We start from the raw sequence: 16482 nt of genomic DNA, 5'->3' as shown, positions 1-16482 counted from the left end.
TAGGTGGAAAAATTAGTCAGGGGTAATGTTTGATGAAGAGTATCAGCCAAAATGAAGTAAGAAGCCAGAAAGAAACCTCTTTCCTCTTTCCTCACCTCTTTCCTACACTCTCCATTGCTCTCCCTGTTGACCCTAAGAAGTAAAATCCTCCATCTTCTTCATCTCCACTTCCTGTAGCCTCAGTTTTACTTCCTCCTTTTATCTGTTTCTTTCATTCACACATGTGTATTCTATCATGTTATGGCTAATATTCATTCCTCTTCTTACATCCACCTCTGTAGATTGTCCACTGTCTGGTCCCTGCTCTCACTACAGCAGTGGTCCCAGCACTCTCCTCTTTCCTAGGACTTCATTGAATCAACTTTAGTCCTCTATAGTTACTGAAATTCTGCACTTATTCATAAAAATGTTAACCATCACACTTCTTCATTCCTCAGGCATGTGCCCTGCCTGCACAGAATGTCAATGTCTTTACCACAACCTTTGTAATTGGTTGGGTAGTCATCAACATTTTTGGAGGCATTTGTTGAAGAACTTCACGGAGAGTACTGGCAATACCAACTGAGTTTTAACTGGATTCTTAATTGGTCTTGAAAATCTAGTTGTCTTGAAAGATTAGTGTTGCTATATTTCTAGTTGAGATGTAGGTTTTTGTTGTCTTGGTCACAAATTGTCACTCCTGGTTGTCAAAATGATAGTTTAAATTTAGAAAAATGTCTTCAGCCACTGTTGCCATATGTTTGTATGACAGTCCTTGTCAATTCTTATTGTGGCAACTTGACTTTGCCCTTTTCCCAATAAGCAGACGAGAGAGAAGTTGGTAGTACGAACAAACCCATTACATTATAAAAACACTGCATCCACAAACCCAAGCCAGTGAGACCTCACATGATGTTTTCATCATTACTGATGTTGAGGTAAAGGTGACTGAAGATGACTGATCCGAGCAACACACACCTGCCACCAGGAACTGTTCAAGTCAGCAAACGCCAGTTCAATCACATCTCCGACATGAATATTTAATGGGGGCCCACACCGGGGACCTGGAATGCCACTGTAGTCTCTGATCACAACCATCCTTGGTAATCCTAAAAGACAAGGAGTACAATTCCATTTATATAGATTCTCTTTGACAGAGAAATAGGTTCAACAGCAGTTCACAGTCATATTATATGTTTTTTATTATTATAAATCCCATGCATGAAAATAACATAACCATGTATGATGATATTTGTAAAAGTCTTGAAAAATGTGTTTTTGCAAATTAAAGTACTTGAGTACAATGAGCAGGCTATAATCGCTGATTGTATACAGTATGTTGTAAAGACAAGTAACGACAAGCATGTTGAAAAGACTAGAAGAAAGCATTAGTAAAGTTTTAAATGTGAGACTTATTTTCATAACTTACATTGTCATGATATGTCAAAGACATTCTTTTATAGATAACATGGGTGAAAATGTGGAAAATGTGCAAAAAAATAAAATATTGGGAAGAAATCAACCTGCAAAAGTAAAATCAAAGAAAAGAACCTCAAACAGTATACATGCAACCTGAACATACTCATTTTTAGTTGATTACAATGCAATTTGCAATGTTGTAAAATATTCAAATACAATAATCTTTCACTCCATTCCCAGAAGGCACTTTTAACTTCTTAATTATATTCCAGTGTGTTTTTTATATCCAACTCTTGTGTTTAGTTTGAACTACCTCTATAATTTTATTTGCATATATTGCAGACTTGCTTTTAATGAATTGTACAGTAAAAGCAGCTATCATTTGGAGTTTTTGCAAGCAGATGAGGGGTAATCCTATCTGATACACTAGAGAATAAATCTCAGCCTTGGACTGCTCATGATGATTTTTATTTTGTTTTCAACATAAAAAAACAATTAAAAAATTCTAGTGCAGCTTTTTCTTCTAAAAAACTCTGAGAGTGTCTATGGTTGCCAGCAGTTTTCATGGGAACAAAATCCTTTTTAAGCCAACAAGACATTTGGTCAATGCCATATTTTTGTCAGTGCCATAGTAATTTCACCATCGTTATCAATAATATATAATGTATGTGTGCATCTGGTTGATAGATGTCTAAAACCCCAAAATGGCTGCATGCTATAAAAAGCAGCAATTTCCTACAGTAGAATTTTTTTCCTTTTCACCTGAATGGATAAGTTTTTCCATATGTGATAGCCACATTAATGTAAAAAAATATAATAAAAAAGCCACTTACTCCCCTCAGACTCACTTACCCAGCCCACTCAGAATCATCTCATTTCAGCCATGGCTCCCCCCTACATCAACCTGAGGAAGCTATTGACTGATAGCCACCACAGATGAATGGAATATCTATCTCTCTCATAATGACAATTTCCTATGGAAATTGTTTTTTTTACAGACACATCTTACCAGTTGAGGCAGATGGATATAGATGATTGCAAGTGCATTTTTGCATTGATCTCTCTTTCTGTGGGTCTTCTGATTCTACTCTCCACAATTTATGTAAATACTACCTTGAGTTTAGTCAATTTGTTCAAACACTTCTTTGCCTTGGTTCCATATTTCTTGTTCAGCATAAAATCTTTGGTTACTTACACTCCAACATATCTTTTATACATTTGTCTAAATAATATTAGCTTATTTCCTGTTTTGAAACATCAGAGAGCAGTAGCAAGTCGAGTTTTACTATTTCAAAGAGATCGTTTCAAAATTTGAGTAACATAAATAAAGATAAGAGAGGAAAGATTTTGTCTGAGAATTTGTTTTAAAGTACTAGTATTCAGGTCTAACTGACAAACAGCTCCTTTTCCATTCTTTCTGTGTTTCTACAAGAAAGCAACTTGAAGCAATTAGCACTCTGAAAAGGTAAAGTCATACTGACCTGGATTTGCCATTGTGGTACGTTCCTAATGCAAAAATAAACAGGAAACAGAGCAAGACAGGACAGAATTATGAATTAAGAAAAGACAGATAGGTACAGAGGTCTCCTAGTGCAAGATCAGTCCTACCTCATAATGAGCCACTCAATTTGTGGTCCTGCCCTTTAAAAACATGTAAGTTTAAAGTTGTCCTATCAACAATAACTTATCAACAATAATAAACCAATAACTGAGAAGTCATCTCATCAAACTGAAGGCCAGTCGAAGTTTATTGTCAACAAAATAATTGTGAATGATGAAAGCAGACAAAAAAACTGACTTAAAAGCATTTTAAAAACAATGTTTAGCAGACATGTCCATCCAAGCCATCCAGTGTAGTCTGTAACAGTTCAGACCTACACTATGACTACAGCTAATTTTTGATCTGAACTGTTGCAGACTGCACTGGATGGCTTGGATGGATTAGCTGTAGTTTTGTTTCACTGTGAGTTTAATAGTATAAAATATTTCACCTGAACTCTCAGCTGGAACAAAGCCTTTAAAAGAAATGCGGTCAGACCCTAAAAACAGTAATCTATTCTCTATTGGCCTGAGTCCTACTTCAACTCAAATAATTTTGTTTTGCACATATCTTACACCACTTGTCAACAAAATTAGGATCACCTATAATTAACAGAAAGAGGTGGTACTTGGAAATGATGGATTACCTCTGCTATCCAATTTTAAAATACAAATTATTAGTTAATATTAATGATGAAACAACAATGTTGCATCAAATGAATTCATGCATTCAAATCCCAACTTAATATCTATCAAGGCAGCACTGAAATGTGTAGTGTTGTTCAGGTTAGGTGATAAACTGGCTGTTATTGTTGACAATTAAACTACCTCTGAGATGCCTGGTATAAATGAGGAACTACTGTGATTTGATTAAAAGGAAAATCTCTTACTCTAGAAATCACTCTTTTGAATAGTACCAGTAGAAGTGTTGTCTCATGGACAATACAGACATTATTTCACTTAATTATCACTACAAATGCAAAAAGTAGTCTCATCCCTTAATCCCTACCCCTACCATAGCATCTGCTTGGGTTTCATGCCCCTATCAATTACAACTGCTGACTCAGAAGTCAAATGTCTTCGGTCTTACCTTGAGCCTTGGCTTGGAAGAATCTGCAGTCAGGGGAGAGACAGTGGAGATAATACAGTTTCAGTGCATTTCTTCTTTCTTCTTCTAATGGCTTCCAGACAAATCATTGTCATATCTTGACACATCTTTCAACATTATATTCAATGTTTTTTTACACCCTCTTGGTATTAGGTGTTTTAAGATACAACTCTAATCTAATTCTTTTCCTTTGAGCTGCTTCCTCCAGGAGTCACCACAGCAAAAAAAAACTCCACCTAACCCTATTCTCTATATCCTCTTCTCTCACACCAACCAACTTCACCTCTTCTTTCACAACATCCAAATTTTCTCTTTGGTTTTCCCCGAGTCCTCCTGTCTGGCCATTCCAACCTCAGCATCCTTCTACCAATATATTCACCGTACATGACCAAAATATCTCAGTCTGGCCTCTGACATTATCTCCAAAACATCTAACATGTGCTGTCCTGATACACTTATTCCTGATTCTATCCATCCTCGTGACTGCTGAAGAGAACCTCAAAATCTTAATCTCTGTTACCTCCAGCTCTGCTTCCTTTCTTTTCATCAGTGCACAACATCACTGGTCTCACCACTTTCCTTTCATTCTGGTTGATAATCTTATCACAGATTACTGCCTGACACTTTTCTCCGCCGGTTCAAACCTGCTTCACCTCTTTTCTATACTCGAGACCACATATGTTAGAGTCAAGGCCTGCGGGCCGGATCCGGCCCATGAACAAATTATCTCTGACCTCTGGGATGAAATTTAATCATTATTATAACCGCCCGCAGGCCGCAGCCGCCTACTGGTGTTTTGGCTGCACCAATACTACATTCCCCACAATGCAATGGTATCCCGCGAACTCACTGCAACGCAGCTGGCGGGCTTTGGTTTCATTCTTCGTCAGGAGTCAGAGCAGATGTTAAATTCCAGCTACCTTCTCCCCAAAAATGGCCAAATGAAAGGTGGACGCTGGGAACAGGGGATTTCAAGGCAGGTGGGAGGCAAAGTATATGTTCACAGAGGTAAAAGGCAAACCTGTGTGTCTTTTATGTGGAGAAAGTTTGGCTGCAGATGCGGATAGAAAACTTGAGCCACTTTCCCAACTGCCAGACCATGAAAGAGAAGCTCTATACCGCTGCGTTCCCGAGTGCATAGTTTGCCGATATAATCAACATACTTGCCACCGACGTCCAACGCCGATTTGCTGACTTTGAAGCCCTGAAAAGCAGATTTGCACTGCTCTGTAATCCTTTTGCAGTTGACATGGAAAGCGCACCACCAAACTTACAAATGGAGTTGCTTGTGCTCCAGTGCAATGACACACGGAAGGAAAAATATGAGAGTGGGTGCTGCTGAGTTTGCACGTTTCATCCCCGACATAATGCCCCAGCTGCGCATCCAAGCTCTCATTGTTTTGAAGCACATACCTGTGTGAACAACTGTTCTCTCTGATGAAGCTAAACAAAATATCGCACAGGAGCCATCTTAATGATAAACACATTCACTCAATCCTTAGGATTTCCTCATCTCAGAGCCTGACCCCGAACATTGATGAACTTGTACAAAAGATGAGACACCACCAAGTATCAGGCTCAGCCTCAGACAAGTGATCATCACAGAGCATGAATGTGTTTTTAGTTTTTAATTCAGTTAAATTTTTACATTTGTTTCTACAAGACATGTGATTTTTCTTTGAAGAAAGTATTATTTTGTCTGTGTACCATAGATTTTTGTATTTTAATTTATGCTATTTTATTTATTTATATTTATTTTTCAGTCAATGGATTTATTTTTCATTTAATGGACTAATTGCAGATAGGAGCCATCAGAAAGAATACAACTGATTTGATTCATTTATTTTCATTTTCTCATTTTACTATTTGAAAGCAGTAATTGATATGATCATAGAGCAGCATGAAATTGCATTTTCAGTTTATAATGCATGCAATTTCATTTATGTATTTAGGTCTTGGTTCAATAGGCAATGTTCAGTCAGTTCAATATGTTCTAATAAACACTGAATTAGTCCGTCCCTCGGCTTGCAACAAATTTGTTTTTTCGGCCCTCCGTGTATTTGACTTTGACACCCCTGCTCTAGACCGTTGACCCTAAGTACCTAAAAACTTCCACCGTCTTCATCTCCCCTCCCATCTCCACTCATACCTTAATTTCTGGACTATTGACTATTGAAACCGTCAAAGTCGTCTTCTTCTGTGTCAGAGTTGAACGGACTCAGAATTTCCCAGTTATTTCATTGTTCTGATGTGATGAGGATAAATGTTTTAGCAGCATGAAGCTTGTTAGCCGCCACCCCCCAACAAATCCATATATTAGCTGCATTGTTGTTTAAGTGACAAAAGTCACGTTTTATCGTCCGGAAATTATGGTATATGTCCTATGCCAGTCTCACATACTTCTCTGTCACTCCAGACTTCCTCATACTGTACCATAGCTCCTCTCTCGGCCTCGGCACCCTGTCATATGCTTTTTCTAGGTCTGCAAAGGCAAAATGCCTCCCTCTGACCTCCTCTGTACTTCTCAATCAGCATTCTTAAAGCAAATACTGCATCTTTAGTACTTTTTCCAGACATGAACCCATACTGCTGCTCCCATATGTTAATTGTATGGTTCATCAACTTTATCCCTCGATTGTTACCACAATTCTGCACATCTCCCTTATTCTTAAAAATGGGCACCATTACACTTCTCCTCCATACCTCGGGCATTTTCTTACTTCTCTTTCTCTACTGCTGCCGCTCTTAGACACTTCCATACCCCCACAGAGAAATCATTAGAGCCCTCCTCACTTCACCTTTACTAATCTCTGCTGCTACTTCATTAATTCTTAGTCACCTCCCCTCCTCTACTCTTCATTCTCTCTCACTTTCCTCATTCATCAACTCTTCATAGTTCCCTTTCCATCTTCCCATCACTTTTCTGGCACTTGTCAATACTTTTCTCTCTCTATCCTTAATCACCCAAGCCTGCTGCACATCCTTCCTTCTGGACTAATAGTGCCAATTAAATAAGCTTGTGTGTTTAGGCAAGCCACAATTATAGAATAAGGACTGTTTGCAGATGTGCTCAGGTTCATACTGTTCTGACTGAGTTAATTTCAATGCATTAATGGAGAATGAGACCCTTCTGTTTGACAAAGAGAGGATGGTGCCAGGCAAGTGATACTTCAGGTTTTAAAGGATGTCCTTGTGCTGTATTTCTTATAACATAAATTGTTGGCTGTGATCACCTGGTGACTGGTCCAGGGTGAGAGAGATGAGATGAGATGAGAACAACTTTATTTATCCCGATGGAAATTGTTGTGCCAGAGTTTCAAGTAAAAACATAACAGTAATAGATAATAGTAGAAAGGAGGAAGAATAAGAAATACAATGAAATATAAATTGTCTTAACTGTTAACTGTAACTACAAAGATTTGAAGATTCCCTGCGGCTGAGGGAAGAGGAATTAAAAAGTGAAATTAAATTAAAAAGTGAACCCTGGCTCTCACCTAATGACAACTGGAATAGGCTCTAACACCCAGAAACCCTGAGTGCATATACAGTAGGTGGTATAGACATAAGATGGATGGATGTTCAGGTTAGTCTCATCTCACCTGTTCTGCCACAGACTCCGAGCTGCCCCAGACACTCCTTATGGGCTCCAACCCCACATTTCAGGCAAAGGTAACCCTGGTTAAAGATGCCCCTGCAGATAAGTCAGATGGCATTTTTTAATCAACAAAAGAAGTCACAAAGGGAATGTCTTGACACTTGAATTTTTATAGTACATCTGAATAATAACAAGATATTTCCCATTACTTACTAAAACCAAAATGATTTCCAATGACTGATGGTAACTGAGATATGTATGAGTCAACAGCAATATTCTATTTCAATGGGACAACAGCAGTGACTGGCGCTTTGGCTAATTGAATGATAATAACAAAAGAGATGGAAATCTAACATGTCATGTCTTCTAATTTTCACTGTCAAGAGTAGTTTCCTCAGATGAAGAAAATACCAAATAATCTTAAATAGCCCCATTAAAGACAACTTCTCTATTGTAGCAGATGACTCAGTACCTAAAACTGTCAAAACTCTTAAGAGAGAAAAAGAATAAATAATAAAAAAAAATAGCAATTACAATTCTTCCAGTTAAGCTTCAAAATTATGAATTCTGTGTATGTGAGCCTTACATTTTTTGATTGCTGACTTGTCTGTGTGGATGCATAGACAAACTATGAGACTGTACACATATTTTAAATTACTGGTACTAAAATTTACACTTTATTTTATTGCCCTGTAAATTAAAAGAGGCGTACTACTTTATTGTTGTTTCTTTATCTAAAAAGTAGCAAAAAAGTTCAAAAGGGATGTGTCTTACCAGAGTAAAAGATTACAGAAGCTACAGGAAGTGGTCCTATGAAAAGTGTAAATCTTGAAGTGGTGGAAGTTATGATTTGCAAGTTCTGGTTGAATATTTGACCTGAAACATGAAATACAAGAAAAACTTTACAAATTAAAGTGAAACTGATGACTGTCAAAAATCATGCTGAAGCTGAGTTGATGGCTCTCCTATTGCGTGCCCCTGTGATGCCCAGGAGACTGTAGGCCTTACAGAGTGACTTCCTTGCGAAGCCTCTTCCCCCCCGCTCTCAACGGGCAGGCATTGTGCACGCCACCCCTGGCTGCGGCAATCCTCCACAAGCTCTGCGTACTTCTCTAAGATCCTGTTAAATAATCTAGGCAGAAACTCAAACCTCCACATATCATCAGGACCAACTGCCTCTCCACTTTTCATCATCTTCAATGGCCTCCTCACTTCCCCTTTACTAATCTCTGCTACGCTGTGGTCATGTCTTCTACCCTTCCCTCTCTTTCATGTTCCTCTTTCATCAGCTCTTCAAAGTACTATCGCCATCTTCCAATCACTCTTCTAGCATCTGTCAATACATTTCCCTCTCTATCCTTAATCATCCGAACCTGCTGTACATCCTGTTTCCATCTCATTCTCTCTTTTGCCAACCTGAATAAATAATTCTCTCCCTCCTTACAAGCATCATATGGCGTCATCATATGGCCTTTGTTTGGCCTTTGCTACCTCTAACTTTTACCTTATTCTGTATCTCCCTGTAATCCTGTCTCTTTCTCTGAATACCTGTACCTGTCACCAGACTCATCCTACAAACCACCATCCTATGCTGTCTGGCTACACTCACTTACCACTACTTTGGAGTCATGTATCTCTTTCAGATTGCAAGATGTAGTCTACCTGCATGCTTCTACCTCCACTCCTAGAAGTTTCTCTATGTTGCTGCCATATTCCTGTGGATATTTTGCATCACTTCATCTAACTCACTACAGAAATTCTCCTTCTCCCCTAACTCTCATCCCACATTTGGGGTATAACCACTTCAGTTTTAGACTCAAGTCTATCTACCACTCTTTCACCTCCAAAACATTCCAACAAAATCCTCCTTCAAGAAAACATTTACTCCATTTCTCTTCCTGTCAACACCATGACAGATTAACTTAAAATTTAGTTAAACTTAAATCCTGCTCCTAAACTGCCTACCTAGCCTCCTGGACACACGGTATATCCACCTTCCTTTTCTGCATCATGTCAACCAACTCTACCTTTTCCTGTCATCATCCGAATATTCAAAGTCCCTGCAAACACTGCAGCCTTTCCTCTTCTCTTTGCTTCTGAAGACACCTTTCTCCTCCTTTTTGAGCCATAGTAGCCCAGTTTCCACTGGTACCTTGTAAGTTATTGGTACCAAGAGCCATAGTTGTTAACCAAGGTCTCAACCAAACCGGTGAGATGTGTCATAGGTTTGTTTCACATATTTTATTTTGGCACAAGTTTCATGCCTACATTTGTTTCGGGTATGGGACTGGCTCTGAGACACATTGACGTGTGCCCCTCTGAGGCAGCACTTTTACAGTTTACTCTCTTCTTTTGTTGATTTTCCAAAATTTCATTAAGGTTGTTGCATGATCAATGGTGAAGCAATGAGCTGGTCATTGGCTCATCTTCTTCTCTTTTTGTGATGCTTTAATCCCCTATAAACTTGGGAACACTTTAGAATCAGTATGGGTGTTAACCTCCGAAGTTACTAGACTTTTGTGAGCAGTGTGTTCTTGAATCAGAATTGGAATGCCTTTGAAAGCCAAATGTGCAATGTACACAGGACTTTGACACAGTTTTACCTGATCAGTTACAATGAAAAAGTAAATACCTCAATCGGCCTTTGACTGACACATGAAAACAAAAATAGATAAACACTCTGCAACACACTGGGGTGCATGTAGTATTTTTGCATTAGACCACAACTATTAAGGTCACAATAAGATAAATATCTGACTGTACTTACAGGGCCATTTCAAACTGATCCAGCCATTTCTTCTTCTGCTCTCTGGTCTTAAAAAACAGCTCAAAGTCTGTGTGTTCCTCTTGATGAGTCATGTAAAAACTGTAGCACCACTGTTAAGGTCAGGGTGAAAACAACAATCACATTGAATGAACTTTTATATAAAGATGTGATTGTACAGTTGCATATGTTTCAATCTATGCCTGGAAGTTCACGAGTGCTTTAAAGCACTGCAGAGTGTTAAATTATTGATGACAGTGGTGACATTCCTCTATAATTTAGCAGAAAATTATTTAAATGACCTTTTTAGGACTGAATACATTCATCACCAAATATTACCATGTCTGTCATTTCAGTGTTTCTTTTTCTGTATGTTATAAATATAGCAGTATATATGTGAAAAACGTTTAAACCCAAACACAGCAACACTATGACTGCATAATGAGGTAAATTATGATGACAACGGGTTTGGTAAAAAAACAAAACAAAGAACCATTGCACTGGCAAGCTCAGACTGTCAAATTTGTAATCAGTGCTGGGATGAAAAGACCCACATATCGTCAAATATCAGCAAGACTCCTCTCGCTACAAAACTTTGCAATCATTCCCAGTGAGGTAAAAAATAAGCGTACTTTAAGTAGTAGATTGGATGGCAAAAGGGAGCGAAGTTGGCTACTAACAAACATTCTTGAATAAAAGCACCAAAAAGTGGAATTATAAATAGTCTCAGTAACCCATCCTTGTTTCTGCAATGAATTCAGCTGCAAAACATGCTGATTAGCAACATTTTCATTGTGCAGTTGTGACAAAATCAATGTGTGAAAAATGTGAGGTGGATAAATATAATGTCTACAATGTGTAATTAATGTACTCTTATAGCTTATAGATGAAGAAATACCCTTCTTGTCACATAGGGCAGAACATCTGTGAAATTTGACCACTGCATTTAACCCATCATGGATGAACCATGAGCAGAAGGCAGCTGTGGAACAGTGCCAGGGGAGCAGTTAGGGGACGTCTTGCTAAAAAACACTTTGACAGACAAGGAGGAGTTGGAAATTGAACCAGAAATGCTCGGTTCCAAGGGCAACCGCTCTAACCCTCTGCACCACATCACCCCTGTATGAGTTATACCTTTTATAAACTATACCTTTTTGCCCTCCCTTTCAGAGGTGGGATTGTCTCTTATCCTGAAGAAGTTCAGATCCAGAAGGTCCTTCATCTCATAGTTATAACCACGTCTCTTGCAAATAATAGCAGCCAAATCAAATAAAAAGACATGTCTGAAAAGTAACATTTGGAAAAGTAAACACACTTAATGCATTTCAACACAGTACAGTTTCTAAATAGTTGAATATTATATACATTTTCATCTTTTTTTTTTTCCCTTCAGGGGTTGCCACAGTGAATCAATCCTCTCCATCTAACCCTATTCTCTGTATCCTCCTTTCTCGGACTAACTAACTTAATCTCCTCTCTCACTACGTCCATTAAGCTTCTCTTTGGTCTTCCTCTAGACCTCAATGCCTAGCAGCTCAGATTCCAGCATCTTTACCAATATATTCACTATTCTTCCTCTGTACATGAATGAACCAACTCAGTCTGGTTTCTCTGACCTTCTGTCTAAAAAATCTAACTTGCTTTCCCTCTGATAATAATCTTATCCTTTATTAAACCCTGTAGGGAAATTCATTCTCTGCAATTAACCCATCATGGATGAACCATGAGCAGTAGGCTGCCAGGGAAGCCAACCAACGCCAGGGGAGCAGTGTCTTGCTCAGCAAAACTTCAACACACTAGGAGGTGCCAGGAATGTTCGGTTCCAAAGATGTTTGCTCTACCTCCTGTGCCATGCCGCCCCTAGATGTTGTGGTGGACTCATTCCTAATTCTATCCATCCTCTTCACTCCCAAAGAGAACCTCAGCATCTTCATCTCTGCGACCTCCAGCTCTGCCTGTCCTGTCTTTTCTTCATTGTCACTGTTTGTAGGCCATACAGCATCGCTGGTCTCACCACTTGTACACCTTTCCTTTCATTCTGGCTGATAGTCTTCTATTATACCCTGACACCTTTTCTCCACCCATTCTAACCTGCTTGAACCCACTTTCTTCACCTGTTTTCCACACTCTCTGTTGCTCTGGACTGTTGACCCTAAGTCTTTGAAATCCTCAAACCTCTTGATCTCTGCTCCCTGTGGCCTCACTGTTCCACCCAATTTACTGTCATTCACACATATATAATCTGTCTTGCTGTGACTAACCTTCATTCCTCTCATTTTCCAGAGCATACCTCCACCTCTCTAAATTTTCCTCAACCTCAACCTGCTCTCACTTCAGATCACAATGTCATCTCCAAACATCATGGTCAATGGAGATTCCTGTCTCACCTCATCTGTCAGCCTCTCCATCACCACTGTAAACAAAAAGGGTCTCAGAGCTGATCCCTGATGGAGTCCCACCTCCACCTTGAACTTCACTGTTACAGTACACCTCACCACTGCCTCACAGGTAGCATACATGTCCTGCACCAGTCTAACATACCTCTCTGCCCCTCCAGGCTTCCTCATACAATACCATAGTTCTTCTCTTGGCACCCTGTCATATGCTTTTTCTAGGTCTACAAAAGCCCAATGCAGCTCCCTCTGAGCTTCTCTTTTCGCATTCTCAAAGCAAAAAATGCATTTATAATACTCTTTGTAGGCATGAAGCCATACTGCTGTTCACACATGCTGACTTCTGTACTCAGTCTGGTTTCCATTACTCTTTCCCATAATTTCATTGTATGGCTCATCAACTTTATCACTCTATAGGTACCGCAATTCTGCACATCCCGCTTAATCTTAAAAATTGGAACCATCACACTTCTTTGTACAGTACGTGTATGTACAATGCAACAAAATTTTTTTATTGTAAATGTATGGGGTGAGAACACATATGCACCTAGAACAAAATCTTGGGCTATAGTATAAAATAAAATGGCTTTTGATGAAATTTTCACAAAATTAAGTACCTGATTTGCTATACCACATCTTCATAACCCTGGAAAAGTGGGCAGTAGATCACAAACCCACAATTCCAATCACTTACCTTTTCTTCTTTACCTTTTGGCTGCTCCTGCCAATCAATAGTCCTCCTTCCAACCTTTTCTCCTTATCCTCTTTTCTCAGACCAACTCACTTCTTGTCCTCTTTCAGCCCCTCATAAATATTCTCTTTGGTCTACTTGTAAGCCTTGTGCCTGTCACTTCCAACCTCAGCATCCTTTCAATATCCTATCAGCATCCTATCAATATATTCACTATCTCTCCACTGTACATGTCCAAACCATCTCAGTCTGGCTCTCTGACTTGGTCTCCAAAACATCTAACAACCAATCACTTATCATATCTGGGTAACTTAGTGTCTTCAATCAACCTACTGTATGCTTTTGGATTATCAGTGGAAAGCAAAGAAAACTCAAACATACACAGTTATTACATGCAAATCTGAAACTGGAAGAGCAAGCTCTGTAAGTTTGTCTCTAGATCCATGTCAGCCATATGTTGATTGAGCATCTTCAATGTTTCACTGATCAGTATTTTCTTGATGTTTTTCCAGCCAATTATGAGTTTTTTTTCAGTGGAGAATAATGTTAAAGTTAAAAACCTGTCTTGTTTCCGTTTGTCAAAACTGGAGACAATGCGCACCTCCCCGTCTCCTCTTGGCCGACCATAGATGATTAGAGGCTGATTCTGACAATCGAAAAAGAAAGTTGTTAAATGCACACCACATATGGCACTTAAGCAACAGAGCAAGTGGCACAGACTCATGCACATTATTGAATGTAGAGGAGTTATATTGTGCCAGCGCAAATTTGTCTTACAAAGCTCATGTATTACATAACTTATTGCCTGGGGAAAAACAAAACAGCAAAACCCTCATCTCGTATGAGTTCATCCAACGAGTATAACATATGAAACAATCTCTTGTTTAATATAAAGAGCCTTACAGTGTTTCTTTGGAGGGAAAGACCAAATTTCTCTATAAGGTTGTCATTGTTACACCACAGATCAGGAAACTTTTTGACAGAAAAGCTGTGAGTCCATATCTCAAATATAAAGATCATCTCATCAATCCATATAAGTTGTGCATTGGGACAGTAGTTACATTTTTAATAACCATGTGCATTTTAGGAATGGAAGACAAGTCACTCAACATTATTTGAATTGCGTTGTGATGTGTGAAAGCCTATATTATTGACAAAATTTCCATTATGTTTTTTGTATGTCAGTATCTGTAAGCCCCTCTTTACCTTTGTGTTATTCTATGGACAAAGATACTTTTTCATATATCTTGTCAAAATAGAATAAAAATAGAAAAAAAAAAAAAAAGATTTCTTTTTGTAACATTAATTTCATTTTTCTCAGGAGACTGAGATTTGAAACACCCAGGGCATTTCGTAGCTGTACAAACAAACAAAAACCAATCTTGCATAAGATGGCAATAACTGAATTCTCTCTCAAAATGCTTCTGTTAAATTTTGCTATTTCTGACTGTGTTGTATTGATTGCTTCTTAGCTGTACAAACAAACAAAAACTAATCAAATATAAAATACTGTAAATGCAGTGCTTGCATAAGATGGCAACAACTGAATTCTCTCTCAAAATGCATTTTCTAAATTTTGCTATTGCTGACTGTGTTTATTGATTGCTTCATTTATCTGCTTTCGTTGACAAAGTTGGTGGCTGTGTTTTTTCCTAAACATACAGTACTGAATATCTGTCAGTCATGATTCCAAAATGTCTTTAAATGACATGCTCCCAATGAGCTCTATTAACATAACATCAGTCCATATACCAACTTCATGATTTCTCATGGAAACATGGCAGCTACTTAATTTTGCATTTCTATTAGTGGAATAAATGCATCCTCTCAAAAAAACCTTTAAGCTGTTGGTTCAAAGCAGCAATTATTTTCTTTATTAGCCTGGTGGTTTCCTCAATTAATATTTTTTTCTATGAAATGTAACCGCTTTTATTTACTTTTCAATCTTTCTTTTCAAAGACTACTCAGGGATAACTTTACAGGCTTAATTTCTCTAACAGTCTAAGCCTGCATAGGTACAGTTTATGACACTTTGTGATAAAATGGGAAAACATTTGAAAAAAGAAAACAATTATGTTTTGTCAGAATCAAATTAAAAGTTTAGCATTCATTTCCTGAGCAGCACTTTGAGCAGCTGAAGACAGTTCTTTACCAGATTTTCGATGAACTTCTCGTACTGGTTGAGCTCCCGCATGGTCTCATTATCTCTTTTCACCTCATTGACAAACTGAGCCAGGTCCTGTGCACCACATAAACACACAGAGCACACAAGTCTAGTAGGGATAGCACTGTCTGGCATAATGACTATTTATTAATAAATCCCGTCTGCATTTGTGAACAGTGACACACAATATTACACAATATTATGTATTTTAATTTTCGATGCAGATGTACAACTGTGAGGGTGAGCATGCATACTATTAAAATAGTAATTCAAAATTCAGACCCTCAAGTTGTCAGCATCTGTAAATGGCATACGTGTTCTTGCCCTACACAAAAATGATTAAACTGGAACACTGTCCTGATGATGTGGGCACTTAGCTCTCACCACTGTTTCAACATCCAGTTTTTAATACCATTTGTAATGGTGAAATGCGAAAATTTTCTTTCATCATCTAGGGGAAGATTTTTGAGTGGCCGTCTGGAGTTATCCACAAAATCAGAAACAAGCCAAAATAAAAATATTTACAGGACTAAAAATACAGCAATAACAATGAATTCTGTACTTACTTTCATGGCATCAATAGCAAGCTTCAAGTTGCTCCTCTCAGAAGCATTTTGAGTGTGTTTTAAAAGCTCCTAATAGAGGACAATATAAAAGAATTGGCTTGGTGTCGGTAATCAGTAAAGGCTTACAACCAGATTCACTGTACATCAAAAAAATGAAGATTTTATTTTGGTAAACTTCACAGCTTTTTTCAGGATTTTTTCAAGGTCATTTATAGATAACGAATACCCAAATGATGTCAGCTGCATCATTCTGCATGAAATGGA

The 16482-nt window shown here is 38.3% G+C and overlaps 1 protein-coding gene across 7 annotated transcripts in view; it reads right to left on the bottom strand.

Annotated features, from left to right (window-relative positions):
- Nucleotides 1-16482, bottom strand: part of LOC147217678 (guanine nucleotide exchange factor VAV3-like) — a 66438-nt gene that overhangs the window by 31164 nt on the left and 18792 nt on the right. For all 7 annotated transcript variants that reach the window (XR_015108907.1, XR_015108908.1, XR_015108909.1 and 4 more), the window contains 10 exons: nucleotides 16219-16287; nucleotides 15641-15727; nucleotides 14049-14134; nucleotides 11555-11687; nucleotides 10408-10517; nucleotides 8415-8516; nucleotides 7645-7736; nucleotides 4028-4050; nucleotides 2880-2904; nucleotides 958-1088 (listed from right to left, as the gene is read on the bottom strand). Coding sequence is in view for 3 of the 7 variants with exons in the window: in XM_086175424.1 (XP_086031550.1) it covers nucleotides 958-1088; nucleotides 2880-2904; nucleotides 4028-4050; nucleotides 7645-7736; nucleotides 8415-8516; nucleotides 10408-10517; nucleotides 11555-11687; nucleotides 14049-14134; nucleotides 15641-15727; nucleotides 16219-16287 (858 nt within the window). In the remaining 4 variants the exon portion in view is untranslated. The remainder of the gene's footprint in view (nucleotides 1-957; nucleotides 1089-2879; nucleotides 2905-4027; nucleotides 4051-7644; nucleotides 7737-8414; nucleotides 8517-10407; nucleotides 10518-11554; nucleotides 11688-14048; nucleotides 14135-15640; nucleotides 15728-16218; nucleotides 16288-16482) is intronic.

The sequence above is a fragment of the Fistularia commersonii genome, chromosome 28 (assembly GCF_037954325.1).
Source record: "Fistularia commersonii isolate RoL2024-O1a breed Wild chromosome 28, RoL_Fcom_v1.0, whole genome shotgun sequence".
NCBI lineage: Eukaryota > Metazoa > Chordata > Actinopteri > Syngnathiformes > Fistulariidae > Fistularia > Fistularia commersonii.
Note: the sequence above shows the minus strand (reverse complement) of the source record. Positions and strands in the feature narration are given on the sequence as shown.